At 37.1% G+C, this 19355-nt stretch overlaps 1 protein-coding gene across 10 annotated transcripts in view; it reads left to right on the top strand.

The window, feature by feature from the left end:
- Positions 1–1935, top strand: part of FRMPD4 (FERM and PDZ domain containing 4) — a 309339-nt gene extending 307404 nt beyond the window's left edge. For 9 of the 10 annotated variants that reach the window (XM_048066738.2, XM_048066736.2, XM_048066740.2 and 6 more), the window contains one exon: positions 422–1935. In XM_048066738.2, the coding sequence (XP_047922695.1) occupies positions 422–1767 (1346 nt within the window). In that variant the 3' untranslated portion in view covers positions 1768–1935. Of the gene's footprint in view, positions 1–416 lie in introns of all 10 variants that reach the window. The other variant, XM_066982111.1, reaches the window with a different exon arrangement.
- The last annotated feature ends 17420 nt before the right edge of the window (positions 1936–19355 follow it).

Genomic DNA, 19355 nt, shown 5'->3' with positions numbered 1-19355 from the left:
CATGAATGCATCCTTCCATACTCTCTCAGGCATAGTTAAAGAAGGTATTTTAATCGGAAAATATTCATCTAATTATTTAATAGTAAACATCCAATCCACATACTGGGGGGGGGCATTTAGGAAGTTTTATAGATGATTTTCTATTCCTTTATTTCAACGTGTTCTGTAGTGGAACAATTTATTATTCAAAAGTTATAATTTGTTGATAGATTTAAAAAGCATCATAGTGAAATACAAAAGACATGAGGAGCTAGCAATGTTGGTTTTTTTGTGTGTGAAATATTTTGAGGAATGGAGACCTCTGGAATATACTATGAATCCATTTGCCCTGAGTATTACAGATATATAAAAGTTTAGTCTGTGAATATTGTCAGGGTGATGCTTAATTCTTCTGTCTGCTCTTCTACTACCCCTAGTGTAGCTTTCACAGAGCCTGAAAAGGGAAGACAAGGAGGCATGCCTACAGCTTTTCCTAGACAGCCTCTAGCTGACTCCATCATGCTATCATCCATGCTATCAGAATCAAAGGTGCCAAGTCAAAATCAAGACTCTTGTGACATTCCCAAAGTAAATCAGGTTTGTGGGGCAACAGTTAGTTTACGGCCATATGACATGATAGGAGGAAGCCTCAGGATGCCGCACAACAGGAAAGTGCTGAGACGCAGCAGCAGCATCACTGGAGGATCTGCAGACATTGAGATGCTGTTTGAAAGGAAGGCAGCCGCAGCCAGCTTGAAATGTCTGGACACCACCCCAAGGGATGAATCCAAGTCAGAAGGAAGGGTGGAGCTCTCCCTGGGCAAAAAGCTGTCAAAAAGTTACTCCCAGAGTTGTGTGTATGTCAGCACTGATAGGAAGGACAGTAAGAGGTGTTCAGGCACAGGAGTCAATCAGAAGGACTCCAAGCAGTGTCGAACGTTGCCTTTGCGGAAGCTGGACACCAGCGCCTGGAGGTGTCGTGGCCCCTTTAGCTACTGTTTCCTAAGCAGAGGAAGTGATGATGATGAAGATGATGGAGATGGCCATCAGCTCTCATGTCTCTTCGAACCGCAGAACCCGTGCGAGCTCGCAGAACCAGTCAGTCAGTCTTTTTCCAGTGAAAATGAGCAGAAAGTCTTGGAGTCCCCGAAAGCTGCTGAGACCCTGCAAGGTGAGGCAGTTAATGCACATGAGAAGAGCAGTGCTGACACCCAAGGTGGCCAGATTGATGTGAATCTCAATGATGTGGCCTTTGATGCACGAATTACACGAATAAATGTGATGAAAGAGAAGACGTATGCAATGCCTGATGGATTTATTGCAGCACAAAAGGATGCCAGTGAGCTACTGTCACTGGTCCGAGCAAGTATGGGCAAGAGAGAAGATTTACATCCAGAAACATATGACCTTAAACTTTCTAAGTACAAACAACTGTTATCTATGGAATCGAGACAGTTGGGAAGTGCCTGCAGGAAAATGGCCATGGCTGATAAAAGCCCTGAGGAAATGCTTTTAGCTATGACTTCCAGCTTTCAAGTACTCTGTTGCTTAACAGAAGCCTGCATGCGTTTAGTTAAAGTCATGAACTCTGAAACACAGCAGCAGGAAATTATAGCTAAGATAGATGAGGTTGTAATAAACTACATTTGTCTTCTGAAGGCTGCAGAAGCAGTATCAGGCAAGACCTCCAGTGATCCTAGCATTAAACTCTTGGCTCGACATTCGACTACCATGGCCGCTATTGTAAGCACACTAACACGTTCTCTTAAAATGCTTTTAAACAAATAAAATACAAAAGTCACTTCATAATCTACCTTTGCAAAGCCATACATTAAAAAAAAAAACACTTTTATTTACTGTATGTGTATGAACTAATGTAACAAACTCAGCTCTCTCTGTATATTTTGTTATTTTATATAAAATAAGTATGAGATTAAAAAAAAAAAAAAGATAAAATACTGAACACTGACAACAGTACTGACCAGATCTGTCCTTTCATTTATACAAAAACAAAAGCCAAAAAAAGCCCTCTCCCCAAGACCGGAAAGACAAAGAAAAAAAACCCATACAGGAGCAAATTGACATTTGGCTATTTTTCATATAGTCAAATCTATGGTTGTATGAAGTGAACTTTTAAAGCCTGTTATGTCAATGAAGTTGTTTTCTGTTTCATCCAAGTTTTCACTTGGAGAATGCTCCATGTTTAGAAATGAGAAATTAAATCATAATGTATATAATACAATATTTAATGTTTTAAAATTATAATTTTTAAGCATTGAAAATAGCAAAAAGACATTTAAAATCCAAGAGACTATTATAACTTACTAGAGAATATATATATAATAAATGACTCTTTTGTTCATATTGCCTGAATTACCTGATTCTTCTTTTCTAGGAAGTTCTATATTAAAAAAAAAAAAAAGTATTAAAAATACCGACTTTAGAAGGTATCTGATGTATTGAACATTACAGTGTCGCATTTCAGACAGTGAAGGTAACTGTGGAAGACAGACTGAGGACATAGAAATCAGAGTGGTGATGTTCTCTGAAATGAGAATTCGATGCCATACTTATCAGGTCAGAACGTATAGGACGGGTCTACACATTCCTTTCCCTGGTTAATGAGAGAGAGGACCATCAGGAAATTCCTGTGCTGTTTACTGTTTCATCATATATCTATGGTGCATCTGAACAACATGAACTGCATCTATTTTGTTAAATATTTTATACTTCATATTTTATGATTCTGAATGTTTAACTGTAAATAAGTTAGAAATAAAATGAAGTTTTCAGAATACAATAAATATCTGTGAAATATTTCAAGCCCAAGACAGTTCTTCTCTGAGTGGCAACAAAGGCAATTTGTGAATAATCTGTCCCATCTGAACCTTTCTGGAAAACATTTTATAGTCTTGCACTTGAGAGGCAGCCAAAAGCTCTCAGTTTCACATGGTAAGTAGGCTTTAACACGAGCATCTGTTAAGCTTTTCAGCCACTTAGGAGCAGCAGCCCTTGTGAAAAGTGCAAAATACCATTCCCCAAACTGGAGTAGGTAATTTTCATCCTTTTTTTAATAATGTCATGTGCAGAGAGTATAACCACTGTGTTTTGAAAACTTACCCATTCAGTTGAAGCAAGTGCAAAGCTTTTTCTTCTGAACTAGAAAGACTAAACCCACAAAATTATGTTTTTACTAAGGAAATATTATCCTGCATAGATTGATGCACTTCACTATGAAACCAAATAAAGCTTTTTTTCTTCTGACTGCGGAGAAACATCTCCAGAAACTCAGTATCAAAAGCTTAATCTGATCTGTTGTCTGTTTGAGAAAAATCTTGTTTCCTAGACCAACTTATTTAGCACGTGGATTCATTCTTGACCAGAGCTCAGAGGTTGCAGACTGAATTATTTTGGTGGTGGGTGACAACAGCCTGTCTCACATAGTGCTCAGACTCAGTGCTCTCATTCTGGCAGCTCTGAAAATGTGGCTGAGTGTACTGCTCTTTTGCTGTGGTTGCCAGAGAAATTCTTTATGTAGTTTTTGAGTATCTCATACTGGTCAAAAAAATGCTGCTTTGGTAGATATTCCTTCACTGCTTTGTGTGTTTATGTAAAAACATGTGTGTTTATGTAAAAATCACTGGTGGTTCGGAAATAGGGTTTTAAAAAGGTATTTAGAGTTGTCATAACTGAATATCAACATAGAACAGAGGGATGTGACTCTTTCAGGGTTGCTAGTCCAATTGTTTTCTTCCACTCCATTTCGTAAATTGATCTAATTTTATTTCAAAGATAACTAGATTTTTGTTGTCCTTACTGTTTAAGAACTTTTCTGATTGGAAACCTGCTCATTTTGCTCCCTAAAATTAACCATGGTCTTTTTATTTTTATTTTTTTTTTACGTTTAACTAGTGTTTTTTTCTCTCCTTTTGAATGAATTTTCATAGGATTGTGGAGCATTTTGGGTTTTAAATGCACCTCATGAGTTCATCTAGTCCAACCCCTGCTCAATGCAGGTCTATTCAGATCAGGTTGCTGAGGGCCATTTCAAGTTGAGTCTTGGACATGCTCCAGTGATGGAAGTCCCACAACGTCTCTGGGTTTGTGTTTAAGAATACTTTCGGTTAAAAATAAAAATAATTTATTTCTGGTCAGAATGTTCCAACGATGTCTGTTGCATTTCATCGTATCTTTCTCCCCTTAAGAGGAGTTAGGCTCTGTTTTCTCTGGTATTCTTCCATCAGGTAGCAGTAGGCTGCAATCAAGTCTTTACTGAGCCTTCTCTGAATAAACTGGGCTGAATAAACCCAGTTCCTCAGCCTTTCTTCTTGTAACATGCTCCAGCCCCTGGCCGGCATGATGACCCACCACTGGCCTCACTGGGGTAACTTCATAAACCACTATTATGTTCCCGTCTCAGTTTTGATAAATAGGATCATCTACCCAAGCTCTCTGAGTCACCTCTTAGAAGGCAGCTTCAGCTTCTTTTTACCCCAGGATTTGCAATATCCCCATTTGGTACGATATGAATGTCTACTTTCCTACTCCTTCCACATAGAGTTATGTGGCTTTTAAATGCTGCCTTATGAGGACTTTGTACAGTGGCATAAATAGTACCCAATCCCTGCTGGAAATATTTTGTCTGTGGTCTCCTAGAATCACATATGTTCACAGACATACTAGGCTGGTGGGTCACAATCATATTTTGCAAGTATTTTCATTTTTCTTCTGCTTGTCATGTTTAGCTAAGGAGACCATCAGATGATAATAGTGATAACTGTTAGTAATTCTGAAGTGCATTACCTTGCACATCAGTTGCTACTGAATTAAAACCAATTTCTGTTAATATTAAGCATTAAGGTACCTTTGTCTTCCTATGTGGTATCCTCATTGATTTCTGTGTTAAGTGTATTTCTCAACTTCATGTCATCAAGAAATGTCACCAGTAGTACCTACTTCTTGCATGTAGTCAGTAATGAAATACTGAATAAGATACTTCGGTATAGAATATATTATACTTTTATAAAATTCTAGGTATACACTATCTGTGTAATGATTTTTAGTTTGACAACATTATAGACATCTTCATTTTTACATCCCCAAGTTCAGGCTATTTTCTAAAACAATATTTGGCAGAGTCTGCCATTTTGAAATTGAGAAGCAAACCTGCATACCTACCTTTCTTCTCCTATTTAACTGAAACTGAATCAATTCATGATCGCTGGAAGAGCCAGAATGCTACATGATGTCTTCACTGCTCACCTAAGACATGAAATACTACTATCCCTTGTACTAGTACAGTACTTGAAGATGAGAAATGGGCCTCTGAGTAACTTTGTCACTTATACAACTTGTATCTGAGACACCCTATGACTGCACTGAAATCCAGACAAGTTAGCAATATTTTAATAAGGATTAATTTTGCTCGGTAGGGTATACCTGTGGCATCATAGCAGCATATGTTAAAAGCCAGAGCGTCACTGCATGAAGCACTAAACTGGTGCAAGCTGAAAACTTGCTTCATGTCACACCTTCATGCTGAACATGCGGCACTAACATTAACTAGTCGTTATAATTTGCCATTCTAAGTTCAGGAGTGGCTGCTTTGCACAGAAAGTGAAGTAATGCAGCGAAGTGATACCAGGCTTCCACTGCACTACCTGTGGAACATCCCTAGTCTGTTTTAATGATTAGATTTGGCCAAAGCAATGGAGACCATGAGGCACTCACCATTAAAAAAATAAAAATAGAAATAAAAATAAAATAAAGAAGTGGGCAGTTCCACTTTCCTGTAGGCCTTGGCAACATTTGAAATTTTCTGACAGTGTTGGTGGAATTTGGGAGATGCTGATGTGTGAAAATATGTGTGTTTCAGTAATAACACTCTTTGGAGACGTTGAAGTAGTGGGTTCTGCGGAGAACAAATTTAGGCTTGCAAGAGCTGATCTTGGATTTCGTAAGGAAAAGAAAAAAAAAAATCTAAAAGCAAACTAACCTAGCAGCCTGTTTTACTATAGTAAATGTAAAACTTTCAGTATTAATTTTGAAGTGCACTTGTATTTTGAAAAGAGACATGGCAGATTTTTAAGCTGTAGACCTTATTTAGTTTAATTTTAAAACCACTTTGCACAAATTCAGATTGTGAGTTCGTTTTATCATTTTGGGAAAAAATAAAAAAATAATCACTGTTTATTCTCAGTCCACGGACTTCTGTAAGAGTAAAAAGGAGTGTCTCTCCTGCGCCACAAATAATTTTTTTCTAAATTCTTTTCTTTTTTCCTTTTCTGTTTGCCCAGTCACGACTGGGTTTATGTGCACCTTATTACTCAGGTTTCCTGTTTACAGTACCTGCACTTGCACTTATCTTCTCTCATTCTTAGCTCATTATATATGACAGTATCTACACAGAGTTATTTCTTATTTATTTAATCTTCATTGGGGACTTCTTTCAGTATTACTTTTTGCCTTGTCAAATCTGAAATATTTTAATTATATCTTGTCACCTATATGAAAGATGTCTTTACTGCCTCAAACTAAGGCATGCTTCTTTGTGCTTTCTTTCTCATTACTTTTAAGAGTAGAAGGGGAAGGTATCAGGAGTTTAGTTAGTATCCTGAGATGCTACAAAAGCCTCTTCTCATCCATGAGCCCCAAATCATAAAAAGCTAATATGGCCAAATTGGAGTATTTACCACCAACGCTTGGTACCAATGGGGGAGCTTTCATTCTGAAGCAACCAGAAATGGTTGTCCTAATATGCATTCTCAAGGAGGCACTTCCCACTAGCTTTTCATTCATGACACAATGGAATCAGAACTTCTCAGTCTAAATAATCAAGAGATTACTGCATAGATGAAGTCTGAAAGGCAGCATTGCTCTTCCTTGTGGTATGAAAGTTTTCTCTTGTGGTGGCAGCATCAAGGTAATTTCCACTGAGGAGTGACCCTCAAATTTTCTTCACCTTTCCAAGAAGTAGCATTGGATGCTATTAACCCTATAGGTTTGGCAGTCCATTTGGGAAATGGGCTCAAACAGGGACTGGCCAAAGGACTGGAAGCTTTACATTGCTATTGTAGATTTTTAGTTCATCTGCACTGTATGCAGATCAATTTAATATCCAGCTCAGTCTTGTGCTCTGAGATTATCAAGATGTTTCCCTCTGCCAGGCCAGTGAATAACAGGAATTTAAATTTGGTGTTCCTTGTTATCATGGATTCTCCCTATCCATAAAGACAGCTTTCTTTGTTGTCATCTTCTCTCTTAGTAAAATAAAATAAATTCATACCCCTCTGGTTGCTGGTTCTTTGACCTTATTCTTCAAAGACAGACCATCTCTTAAGATGCGGCCATCATTTCTGCTGAAGATAGTGTCCTAACGTCACTTTGACATATTTATGCTTTCCTTCTGTTCCTTTTTGCTTCTAAGAAGTGTGCATTAATTTGTATTTTTAATAGCAAAAGAGCTCTTTTTATATTTTCAGGTCCAGACTTTCTCAGAAATCTTACGGACTGTGTGTATCTCTGACAGATTCAACAGTTATCTAAATGGATGTTTGGATGTTGCAGTATTTGCTGTAAAACTTCTAGAATTGATACTTCCAACTGAGATTATATGATTCCTGTGAGGCTGTTGAGTTACTAAACTGTTGTATATCTATCGTTTCCCCAGGCACTATGCTATCTCTGATGAACTGTCTCAAAAGCTGCCACAGCACTTTGTAGAGTCAATCTAGAAGTGCTGTTTGCAAGATCCTCTGCTAGCTTATTTATGGCAGGTAATTGTGTAAAGTTGCATTGTGTGAACAAATGTATGGATATTAATTTGACAGCGAAAAAAAGGAAAGAGTAGACATCCTGAACTCTATTAGCAGGAATTCCTTCAGTGTTTTAGACTGTGTCGCTGTGGCTGAGAAGGGACTAAAATTGTTTATGGCATGCTTTGTTTTTAATACCGTTGTGCCAAAGGTGATGACAATAGTGTGAATGCATCCTCCATGGTTACTGCAAAAGGAAAAAGCTCTGCAGTCTGGAGTGATAAGGTGTAGGTGTACCCTCAGAACATATTTATTTATAGACAATGAGTCTTAGAGAAGGCTAATTACTGGTAAGTTGCATTTCTTTCTTGAAGTCCAAATTCTATTCTTTATTATGCCTGTGAGTTGACGGATAATGGGACAGCAATCTGTCAACAAAGATGGAATTAAGCTTATGATAATAAACAATATTATTACCATTTCTTACTATAAGCAAAGAGTGGGAAAAAAAAGAAAAAAAAAGTTAGTTGCCTCTAATACAGAATTTGTGGAGAACAGATAAATATAAAAACATGCTATATCATGATTTGATACAGGCGACACAGTCTGAGGTTACAGAGTCATTTTTAGTGTGATGTTTTTCAAGTTGATCTTCAGAGAGAAAAGATGTTTTGTAAATCCTTTTTGGCAGTGCATTGTGTGAGTCTTCTGTACTGCATATGCCATTAAAATGTCAGCATGGGGTGACAGTAAATGTCATCAATAGCTTTAGCCTTTAAAGCATGCTTCTTTTTTGTGTGTCTAAGTTTTTATGTAGGATGGGTTTGTGACTGGTGTATTTAGATGTTAATGCTGACAACTCGAATCCTTCAGCCAGTGCTCCAGGCTTTGGTTTCGGCAGAAGCACTAAGTTTCTTAATGTAAAATAGGAATTTTTCCAGTGTCAGTGGAAGGACGTGCTCTTAGTACCACCTCATGGAAATCCAGTTTTCCAGGTGGTTGGGACCATTTTTGCTGAAAGAGGTGCCAAAGGATACAGTTTCACTTTGATTCTTCTCTCTCTGGTGAAATGATCACAGACTCAATGGAGGGCTTTGCCTATCCCTGAGTTGGCCGTATAGAGGTCATGGATGCCTGAAGACTCTCCTAGTTTGTCGTTGTGCTGAGACTGATCATCCTGTTGTCACATCTACAGTTTCTGATACCTCTTGAATCTTCATGGATGGCCCAAAGAGCTGATAGCCTGCACAAAGAACAGCCCCAAAATCAACCTTTTTCTAGTTTTAAGGCCAGGCTTACTTCTCCAGCTTATTTTCAACTTTTTTCTGCAATGAAATCAGAAAACTGCTTGTATTCCTCTTTGTTCTAGTCCAAAGTCAGCGTGTTTCATTGCAAAGCTTTAAAGCTTACTAGCCCCATTGAATAGTTATTTTAGGGCTTCTGCTACAGGTCACTTCTGCAAGCAAATACATTTATAGCCGCAAATATAGAACAGCCAATCACACCACTGACATTCTTCTTAATAATGCTGAACCATCACTGCCTGGGGCAGGCAGATGTATCTTGTAAGTTTTTCCAGTTCAAAAGATTTAATGTCTCTGAAGCATACTTACCTACATGGGACACCACTTGTCTTAGACACTGAAAGGCAAGCTATTTCTCATACTAACTTTTGGCTTTTTACAGCTGTGATTTCAATTTTCTGTCACACACTGTAGATAATTACATTTAATTCTTCTTGGTTTACACTTTTTTTGTGTGTGTGGTTTTGTTTGTTTGTTTGTTTTTTTCTTGCTAGACTTTATTATTTCCTATTTTATCCCCTCCCAGTCCTTTTATTTTTCACTTTTTTGCACTTTAAAAACATGTATTAAAAAGAGGTGTATTGGGTATGCTTCTCATAAAAGATCTTTCACAGGTTTTTGCTTTTAAAAGTGGTTCCTGCCTTCAAAAAAAAAAAAAATGCTTACTAGAGAATCTTCTCTTTAAATCATTTAATCAGAATATTAAAATCTACTTTAAATATATGGAAGGATTATGAGAGCAAGACATTCTTTGATGAGCGGAGAAGGGTAAGTATTCAGCAGAACAAACAAGGGCATGTCTCTTAGTTGCCTCATTAGTATAGTGATTGGACTTCAGGTAAAATACAGTGCCTAAAGAAAAATTTAAATCTGCACCTTGGAGATGCTTCTGTGGAGATTCCTTCCAGCATAGACTCCAGAAGGATGAAGTTGCACCTAGTGGAAAAGTTCAAGGACCTCCAGCAAAACTCATCATGAGCATCCTTGGGAAGCAGAAACATCTCCAGATGCAGTCTGCTCAGCCCTCACAATACCTCTAGTGACATGAAGGTAAGACTGCAAATCAAACCATTTTTCATGTTTCATAAAGTCATTTGCAATGCTATCATTCTTCCTCCTGACAGAATTTGTCCTTCCAATTCTATTGATTAAAAAAAAAAAAAAGGAATAGTTTTGAATGTTTTTTTCTTTCCTCTTTTGATGTAAGAAAGACCCATGTAAGCAAGGCAAATTTTATACTGATGAAAAGAAAACTGATTCAAAGGCTAGTCATATGTAAAACAATGCATCACTATAGTCAGTATAGGTTTGGAAGATCCTATAACAATTGTAGTATTATGAGTAAAAGTTATTAAAAGAAATTTAACTTTGTTTGACTGAGTTATTTAAGCAAGATAAGTTTGACAACTTATTTAAGCAACATCTGAAGATACTGTGGTCTATACTGTTTTTTAAAATTTTCATTTATTTATTTGCTAATTTTTAGCTACATTTTCCTTTTTTTTTTTTTTTTTTTTTGAAATTCAGGAAAACGGCAAAATGTTTTGCTTTGCAAAGTTTGTGGAAGAAGAATCTCATTTAAAATTGCATTATTCATCCTGAATGTCTTTATTTGTAGTTGGCAAGTTAAACATGAATATGTCGGGTGTCTTTTTCTTTGCATAGTAATTTACATCATTTATATTAGTTATGTCCATAGGACCTTTGGATTGAAAGGTGCCTTCTTCTCACTGAGTCTACTTGTCTGTTTTCAATGCAAACAGGCACCATCTTAAAACCACTTGTTTTTTTTTTCTATACTGTCTTGGTAAAAGGGTTTTCCAGAACATCACTGATGTAAGGTTGAGGGACTTGTTTTTAATTGCTAACTAAAGCCTAGAATAAAAGACTAGTTCAAACACTGTATTTCTGATTTAATTAGTTCTCTTACTGATGCTTGCACATCAAATTCTAGATAGGATCTTACCCATCTTTATATAGGGGCATTATTAATACTCTAGCTATAGAAAATTTGTCTTACACATCACAAGACCTCATTTACCTGTCACGCCTGAAGTCTATTGGTGGCTTAGAGTCATTCTGTAAATTACTGGTATGCTCAGTTCTTTCTCCTCAGTCAATTAAAACTAAAGTTATGGTGGACCTTTTTGCTGTTACTCCTCAGGGTAGAATTCATCTTGCTTGACTTTAGTTGTCTAAATGCTGAGTATCAGATATAAATCTCCTAAACACTCTCTACAATCAATGCAGGAAGAGAAAGAGGCACCTCTAGATGTGCATTCAAAGAATTCAAAGACGGCTGGGATAAATCACCTCCTCTCTGGTTTTTCTTCTCTTTCTGTTGACAGTACAGCAAACCTAGACAACCAGCTTGGTCTCAGTGATTAATATTGGCGCGGGGGGGGGGGGGGGGGGGGGGGGGGGGGGGGAGGGGGAGGGAATTTTCTGCCATTTGTCTTCACAATGTACTCTTTTGAATTTTGATTCACATCTATTAGTATTTTTCAAGGTTGTCTACTCTTCACTTTTTTTTCTGACACCTGGTTGTCTCTGAATTGATGATGCCTCTCATCTCCAAGTCAACAAAGGCAATAGGCACGTTGCTTCTCCAGAAGAAATGCATTCAAATGAAGAAATGTGTGGTTACTTCCTGTACCTGTTTGAGGCTGTTATTTGAGGCTGCTGTGGCTGCTGTGTTATTTGAGGCCATATATCCCAGCTTTTCAGGCTTTTTTCTTGGCTAATTGTTTGCCTTATTCATGCTTGCGTTTCCTAATCAATGTTTTGCCTACAAAATTTTGATATACTGAAAATTTATAGAAAAGTTTTGTCAAAGTTACTGCCACTACAGAAACTTTTGTGGTCACTTCCCACATTTTTCATGCTGAGTAATCCTGTGCTCATTCTGCTGATTTAAGACTGGGCAAAATATGAATTCCTTCATAGGTGCTTAAAAACAAAGTTACAGCTCAATTTAGCCCTGAATAGTAAGCAACGGTTCCAGAACTCCTAGTAATACAAAAGGTTTTCTTTGAGTTGCTAAGGCTGAATATCACTTGCTCAAATGCATTTGAGGTTCTTGAATCTTGCACATTTATTTTACTGGATAATTAGTGGAATATGATTAGTGAAAGAGAAAAAAAAAATAAAACTCATTTAAACAGGAAATATTTCCATCAGAGATGTTCAAATGTGAGCTAGTCGTGCTAGGCTCCCTACAAACTAGAGGGAATTAGGCACTACTAGATGCTAGTCACATCACTTGAAAGTAGACATCAAAAACAGTTAAATGGATTCACATCTTGGAAATGCCCATTTCTCTCTGATGAATTATTAAGGGAAACAGAGATAACCTGCTGAAAAATTCATGCTTGACTTGTAGATGTTTAAAGTTGTATATTCATAATGCTAGCAAATGAGAAAAAAAAAAAAAAAAAAAACTCAGTTGGAAAACTGTGAGGACATTGAAATTTATTGATTCTGAAGGTCTATGAAGTTTTTTAATTTTTTTCCTTTTTAACATCAAGCATTATTTTCTGGTCATTTTCCCTCCCTGCTCTTATGTCATGGGATCACATTAGCCCTTCTGAAAAAGATAACCAAGCCAGCAGGGGACAGCACAATTAAGTAACTTTGATAGTATTGATTTTATTTTGTCTCCATCATGCCTATGCTCATTCAAGTTGGAATGTCCCTTCCTCCTTCGTCTCTCTCAGTGAGTCCCAGCACTGTTTGCCAGAGCAACTTGAACACATACAATACATTGCCTCCCTATACACCGCCTGCCATCAGCTCTGGAGATAAAGAGCTTTGGTAGCCTCAAAGGGAATGTTTGAATCTCAACATTTTATTTAACACCAAACTTAAAGGGAATCATTAATAGCACTTCATAATTGTTTACAGTTTAGCAATAGGTATTCCTGAATCCTCATTAGTATTTGTCTGGAAATCACATTAATTGTATTTTGCAAAACAGCGTGGGCAGGATTCCCAACCACATCTTTTCTTATCTTTCTAGAGTCTGAATTAAGTAAATTCAGGCCAATATTAGTAAAATAATAATAATATATCAGTAATAATAAAAAAAACTAGTAGAAAAAATGCAGTTGGAGAATGTGAAACATTATTTCATGAATAATATCATGGTTTTAAATGAGAAGTTAAAAGGCTATTTCCATTTTCTCAGGCAAATGCCATCTTTTTTCTTAGAATGTGTGTTGATAATTTCGCAGAGGTTTGCTAAACCTTCACATAATTCTTACATTCTGATTCAAATGCTCAGGTTTTGTACAAATGATTCTCCCAGTTTTACGTGGGCCATTTTATGGGTTTGTAACAGCTGTTTGTTTACATTTATTCTTCAGGATGCACATCACTTTCCATGAAACTACTCACTTTGCATATTCACAGCTTCTGTTAAATCTCTTTTTCAGTTCAAAATGGCCAAGCATGGTATTTACCTGAAGGTTAAATTTTTTAAAACCCTGAATTTGTTGACAGAGAGCAAAGTGCATTTTGATGGTTTTAAAACATTCTGCCAGCACTTCAGAAAAGAACTACATCAAAAGCAACCCAGACACATTCATTCTTTACTTTGAATGTGCATCATCAGTGATGTCAGTGGGACTCTAGTAAAACAGTTGTTAATTAACTTATGTCCCTTCTTTGGTACTGCAGAATAAAAGCACAAAATATTGTAGGAGCAGCCTGAAGTGCAAACATTAGTTTGTTTGCTTCCTTATTAATAATTTATCTAGAAATGTTAAAGATATTTTAAAGTTATCAAATTCTTCCTACCTGAGACATTATTTCTAGGACCAGACCCTATCAAACTTGCTCCATCTGGAGCATTATGATACATGAACTATTGTATAAACTTGCTTCTGCAAACACTTCTTGACCTAGCACAAATTCAATTCTGGCTGGCAGTTGAGAGTGACTATGTCCTTTTGAATTATACTCTTGCAAACAAAAAAAGACAGAGGTTGCAAACCTAAAATAAAATACATTGGAATTTTTTTAAGTTGTTTGCATGCTCTCCTTTAAGTACATAATTAGGACATAATGGTGGTTCATGTATGAAGATCAGAATATAAATGACTTGAAAAAAATCCATGTATTCTTTTCAAATTTTGAAGAAACATGAATAAGCACTGGAAAATAGACATCATTTCAACATCATTCATTTTTTAGGGCCCAGTCCTTTGCTTGTGGTTAATTGTTTCTTTAATTTAAAAGTATGGTCACCACATGCCTGTTTAGATGTCCCTGTTTGCTGCTTTCAGTAAGTGAAAAGTGAGGACTAGTCAGTGCTGACTCTGGAAAGTCGGGGAAAAAACAGATGTTTTTTTGAACTTCTAATGTACTTCAAGGGGAAAGATATAGAGAATGCTGAAAGCTATCCTGGAAATAGAAACATTCAGCTATATTTGAATGCTATCCTGGAAATAGAAACGTTGAATTTCTTTGACAGACAGGATTGGAATCCCATTTTGTAGAGTTGTACCTGGTTCGTACCTTCTTCATCTATCTTTTATTTCTGCATGTCCTTTTACATACACTGCTGACATCCCAGTGCCTGTGCATTGAACAAGAGTTCTGTCAAAAGCATGTATATGAGTGAGGGCAATATAAATTTTGAAGAGGCAGACAAGTTTAATTTTGAAATTTCTTAACTTTTGAGTTAGGAAAAATTTCCAGTGTTTGCTTAAAGACCCATCCAGATTTTTTTTCCATATTATTATTCTTTTTTTTGTGTGCGTGTGTGATTTTCTAGGGTTTAAAAAAAAATCATTTACATGCAGCATTGATATTTGCACTGGTTTTGTACCTATTCCTCCTGAATAGCTGTTCTGCAACCTCATGCCTTCCACACATAGAAATTATATTTTAATTTCCAGATTAAAATAATACTCATCTTTGTTGTAACAGCAGCCTTTAAATGGCTCTCTGCCAGCCTCTGAAGGCATTTTTCCACTTTGCATAGAAGCAGGTTCCCTCTGTTTTTCTTTAGCTAAATTCAGCAATCTCTTTTACTGTTTTGATATAGGAGATTCATTAGAGTCTACTTAATCAGGCCATTGATAGTCATCTATCTCTACTGACAGTACCTCATGTGCGCATAATATGATCTCATTTACATTTTTCAGCATCAGCATATCAGTAGCTCCTAATCATTCTGGCATTGATTAGTGCCAGCAGTTAAGATTGTTAGCATTATCAGTTGACATTGCACATTTATCCCTCTTCTGTTACTTCCAGTCCTTAAGGACATCTGATTTTTCCTAATTTTGTCCTCATCTTCCTCTTTAAAAAATGAATAAATAAAAAAATAAAAGGGGAGGGGGAATGGAGGGGAGAAAAAAACCCTGATTTAAAATAGTTGTGGAATACACATTAAGTATGTCTAAAGTGATTTCACTTCGTGTAAAGCATTGAAGTGTTAAAGTTTCACTTACTAAAAAGTTTTGTAGAGTCAAAAAGTGAGATCTGTGTTTCTCAGCCCTGTTTAGTCTATAACACTAAACTGGCAATGTTGTTTAACATATAGCTGACCAAAACATTTCTATACTTTTCTAAGCTTGTTTTGAAAATGATGGAGATTTACAGTATTATAAAAGCCAGAAAAAATAAGAAAAGGTAAGAATTGATACAGTTTTCTATTGTAAAAATAAAATGAGTCACAGAATTCCTGTGGTGAAAGCAGTACTCATAAAAAGCAATGGCTGTCACAGGAGGTTCTTTCCAGTCACATGAGGTTGTCACTTGAAATATGTGAGCTACAGACTAGCAGCTATTGTACCTCATAAAGCCGATGGAGGAGAGAAATACAGGGGGCCTTACAGGGCCCTACTCCTGCAATATCCAAGAAGCAGAGTCACAAAATCATTCAGGCTGGAAGGTGAAGTTGCTCTGGGACCAGCTGAGTTTGGAGTATCTCCAGTGATGAAGATTTCCCAGCCTTTTTTGGGCAGCCTGCACTAGCATCTGACCACCCCAAGGTGAAGCAGGTTTTCCTGTCTCTGATGGGAATTCCACATACTCCAGCTTTTATCCTTTTCCTCTCATCCTGCCATCGTGCACCTTTGAAAATAGTTTGGCTCCATCATCTCTATACCTTCCCAGCAGGTAGTTCTCAGTCTTTTCTTTGAGGTGAACCCCCTCAGTTCTCTCAGCCGCCCCCACTTACATCACACGTGCCACTCCTCTAACCATCTCGGTGAATCTCCAGTCCATCTGTGTCTTTCTGCAGGAACAGTGTTAAGTTGAGGCAGGGGAAATTTAGGCTGGACATCAGGAAGAGGTTCATCACCGAGAGGGTGGTTGCACACTGGAACAGGCTCCCCAGGGAAGTGGTCACTGCACCAAGCCTGTCTGAATTTAAGAAGTGTTTGGACTGTGCACTTAGTCACATGGTCTAAACTTTTGGGTAGACCTGTGCGGTGCCAGGAGTTGGACTTATGATCCTTGTGGGTCCCTTCCAACTTGGGATATTCTATGATTCTATGATTCCTCTATTGGGGTGCTTGAAACTGGGCACAGCCCCCTTGATTGGGTCTCACAGCTGCTGACCAAAGGAGGAAAGAATCAATGTCCTTGATCTGCTGGCCACACTCTTGCTAATGCAGCCCAGGGTGCTGTTCATGTTGTTGCCTACCAGCACCTCCTTATCTACAAAGGTGCCTTCCAGCCAGTTGTTCTCTGGCCTGTAATGGCGCCTGGGGTTATTCCTCTCCTTTGTACAGAAAAATAAATAAATAAATAGATAAATAAATAAATAAATAATCTACTGCCCTTAGCCCAAAGATTCTGTTGTTTCCTAGAGCCCAGCCAGCACTTTCAGGTACCCTTGCAGAACAGTTCCCAGAGTATATGAGCAGTTTTACTAAACGACCGGGTTAATACTTATAGCCAATGTCCATGGTTGTCCTGTTTTCATATTTTGTATCATTTTTCTTTTTCTACTTGGAAGGTTTTATCTGTAAGATTTTATTTTTTTTTCTTTGAAAAAGACTGGATCTTTAAGGGCTGAGCTTCCAGAACATCCCATCAGATTGTAGAAAAGACCCTATTATAAGGGATAGGCATTTGGAGAAAGAACAGATGTCTTGTGATTATCTTAAATTCATTGTGTCTTTAACAACAGGCCTGCCAAACAGCTCTGTGAAGTCAAATGAAAAAGTCACGTAACCACAGATGAAAGTTCTCATGAGAATAAAACTGGTATTATTTTTAAGCTGGGGACATTTCTGTTTCACAAATGTCAAAGAAACAGAACAATGAACCTCACAAACCCAATATCCATCAGACATACATGAAGAGCCTTCAGTTCTAGTCCTCAAGCATCCAACAATATTTCAAAGGAAAACAAAGGTGCAGAGTTTAGGTAGTCCTCAAAGAACTAGACTTTGTACAAACTGTGTCAAAACTCTGTTAAGCAAGCAGAATTATGGGAGGAATGGTGAGATGGATTAGAAGATGCCTGAAATCCCAAGGACATAGTTCCCAGAGGAGGTGGAAAAAAGAAGCAAGGACAGCTGTTGTTGCTTCTCTTTCTTAAAATTAGCACAGACTAGGAGACTCAGTGAATGTGCCAGCCCTAGCAAAGCAGAAGTATTGAATACAAAGATGACTTTTTTCAAGCACATGAAACAGTGACAAAGCTAGAGGTGGGGAAAAGTAGACAAAACTAAAAGACAGGATGAGAGGTTTTGACTTGAGGATGCCACTGGAATCTCTCTACAATATTGAACTGTGTGACCTGTCAAAGTAGAATAGCCCCTTTTCCAAGAAGTATGGGAAAGAAAGTGACCAGAAATGGCTCTCGTATTACATAAAAACTCATTTATTTTTTGTCATGGAAGGGTCTGAACTAAAGCTAGGGGACGGATAGAGGCAGGGAGAGCTGATGAGTCCAGATTGAAGGGTCTAGGGAACTTCAGGATCTGTGGTGTACTACAGCAGTGTGACCAGCAGGTCAGTGAAAAGTATCTTTGAAGAGGCGATACTTTTGTTGTTGTTGTTTTCTCATTATATGCTCTCTGATTTAATCAGGAGATATCGAGTTATTCCTCAGTAATATTGAGTCTTCTATTTGATTTTCATAGCCAAGCTCTTAGTTTTAGTTCCCTTATATAAATTAAGTATCAGACCAGGTGGAATTGGGAAGAGATGTGACAATACTACATAAGAAAAACAAAACTCTTTTACAGTCATGCATTTGAATAAGGCATGTGTCACGGCATTAAATCAAAAATTTTTTTTGGTCTGTTAGGTCAGGTAACATTATGGTCTGTGTACCACCTTTAGATTTCAATTGGAAAACAAACAAACAAATGAATCAGTGCAGTTGTTTAGAATTGTTTTTATTATGACCTTAAGTCTTCCAGAAGTGAAAGAAGCAATCAGAGGGAATTCAAATGTTTAAGTACAGGGTTTTTTTTCACTTTTGTGCAGTTTTATTTAGAGAAAAGAAGAGAAATTAAAAGGGAAACAGAATAAAAGATAATACAAAGTTTAAAATATTCAACAGAAAAAAAAAATGCGGGAAATGTATTTTGTATCCAACTTAAAATATTCCACACTCTTTACTGTAAAAATGAATATACATTGACAAAGTGCATGTGTTTACATAAAGTTGCAAATAAGTTTGTCCAAGACTATGGTTTCAAAGGTGTGCTCTTCTCTAGTCTCTGTACATTGTGTAGGTCCATTAGACTAAAGAAATGGAAGAGAAAGAAAAATAATTCGATGGGAAGTGAAAATAAAAGGTGATTCTTTAATTAAATATCTGTTTCCTATCTGGCATTCACTGCTGCCATGCTATATTAGACCTACCAGTTTCACAGCAAGAGAAACCATACAAGTTCTTTTGTTGTTATTTTCTCTTACATGCTATTGGATTGCTGCAACATCACTCTCTGACCTCAAAAGATTTCCAAAGATAAAACACCATCAACTCAGCAGAAGAATATTTTCAGGTCACAGTACTCAGCACAAAATATAGTTACAGGTGAAAAAGTCACAGGCTTAGTTTTGGCAGGACTTTTATTATAAAAGGAAAATTCACTCAAACTGGGAAATAAATGGGAAATACTTTGATATGTTCAGACTTGATACGTAAGTCACTACATGACTTTATAAAAAGCACACAGAAACTAAGAAAAATGATACTTTTAAATTATATTGGGTTCAGTTATGTCAAAAAAAATCTCTGATGACAGAAGATTGAAAGATTGAAGATTATGTTCTTAAAAGAGTCAAAAATCTAAGTTAAGTTGTGGTGCCACTTTCAATTGTCTTTTCTTATTCTACATTG

Source organism: Anser cygnoides, chromosome 1 (assembly GCF_040182565.1).
Source record: "Anser cygnoides isolate HZ-2024a breed goose chromosome 1, Taihu_goose_T2T_genome, whole genome shotgun sequence".
NCBI lineage: Eukaryota > Metazoa > Chordata > Aves > Anseriformes > Anatidae > Anser > Anser cygnoides.
The sequence above is the reverse complement of the archived record's forward strand: the minus strand, read 5'-3'. Positions and strand labels throughout refer to the sequence as shown.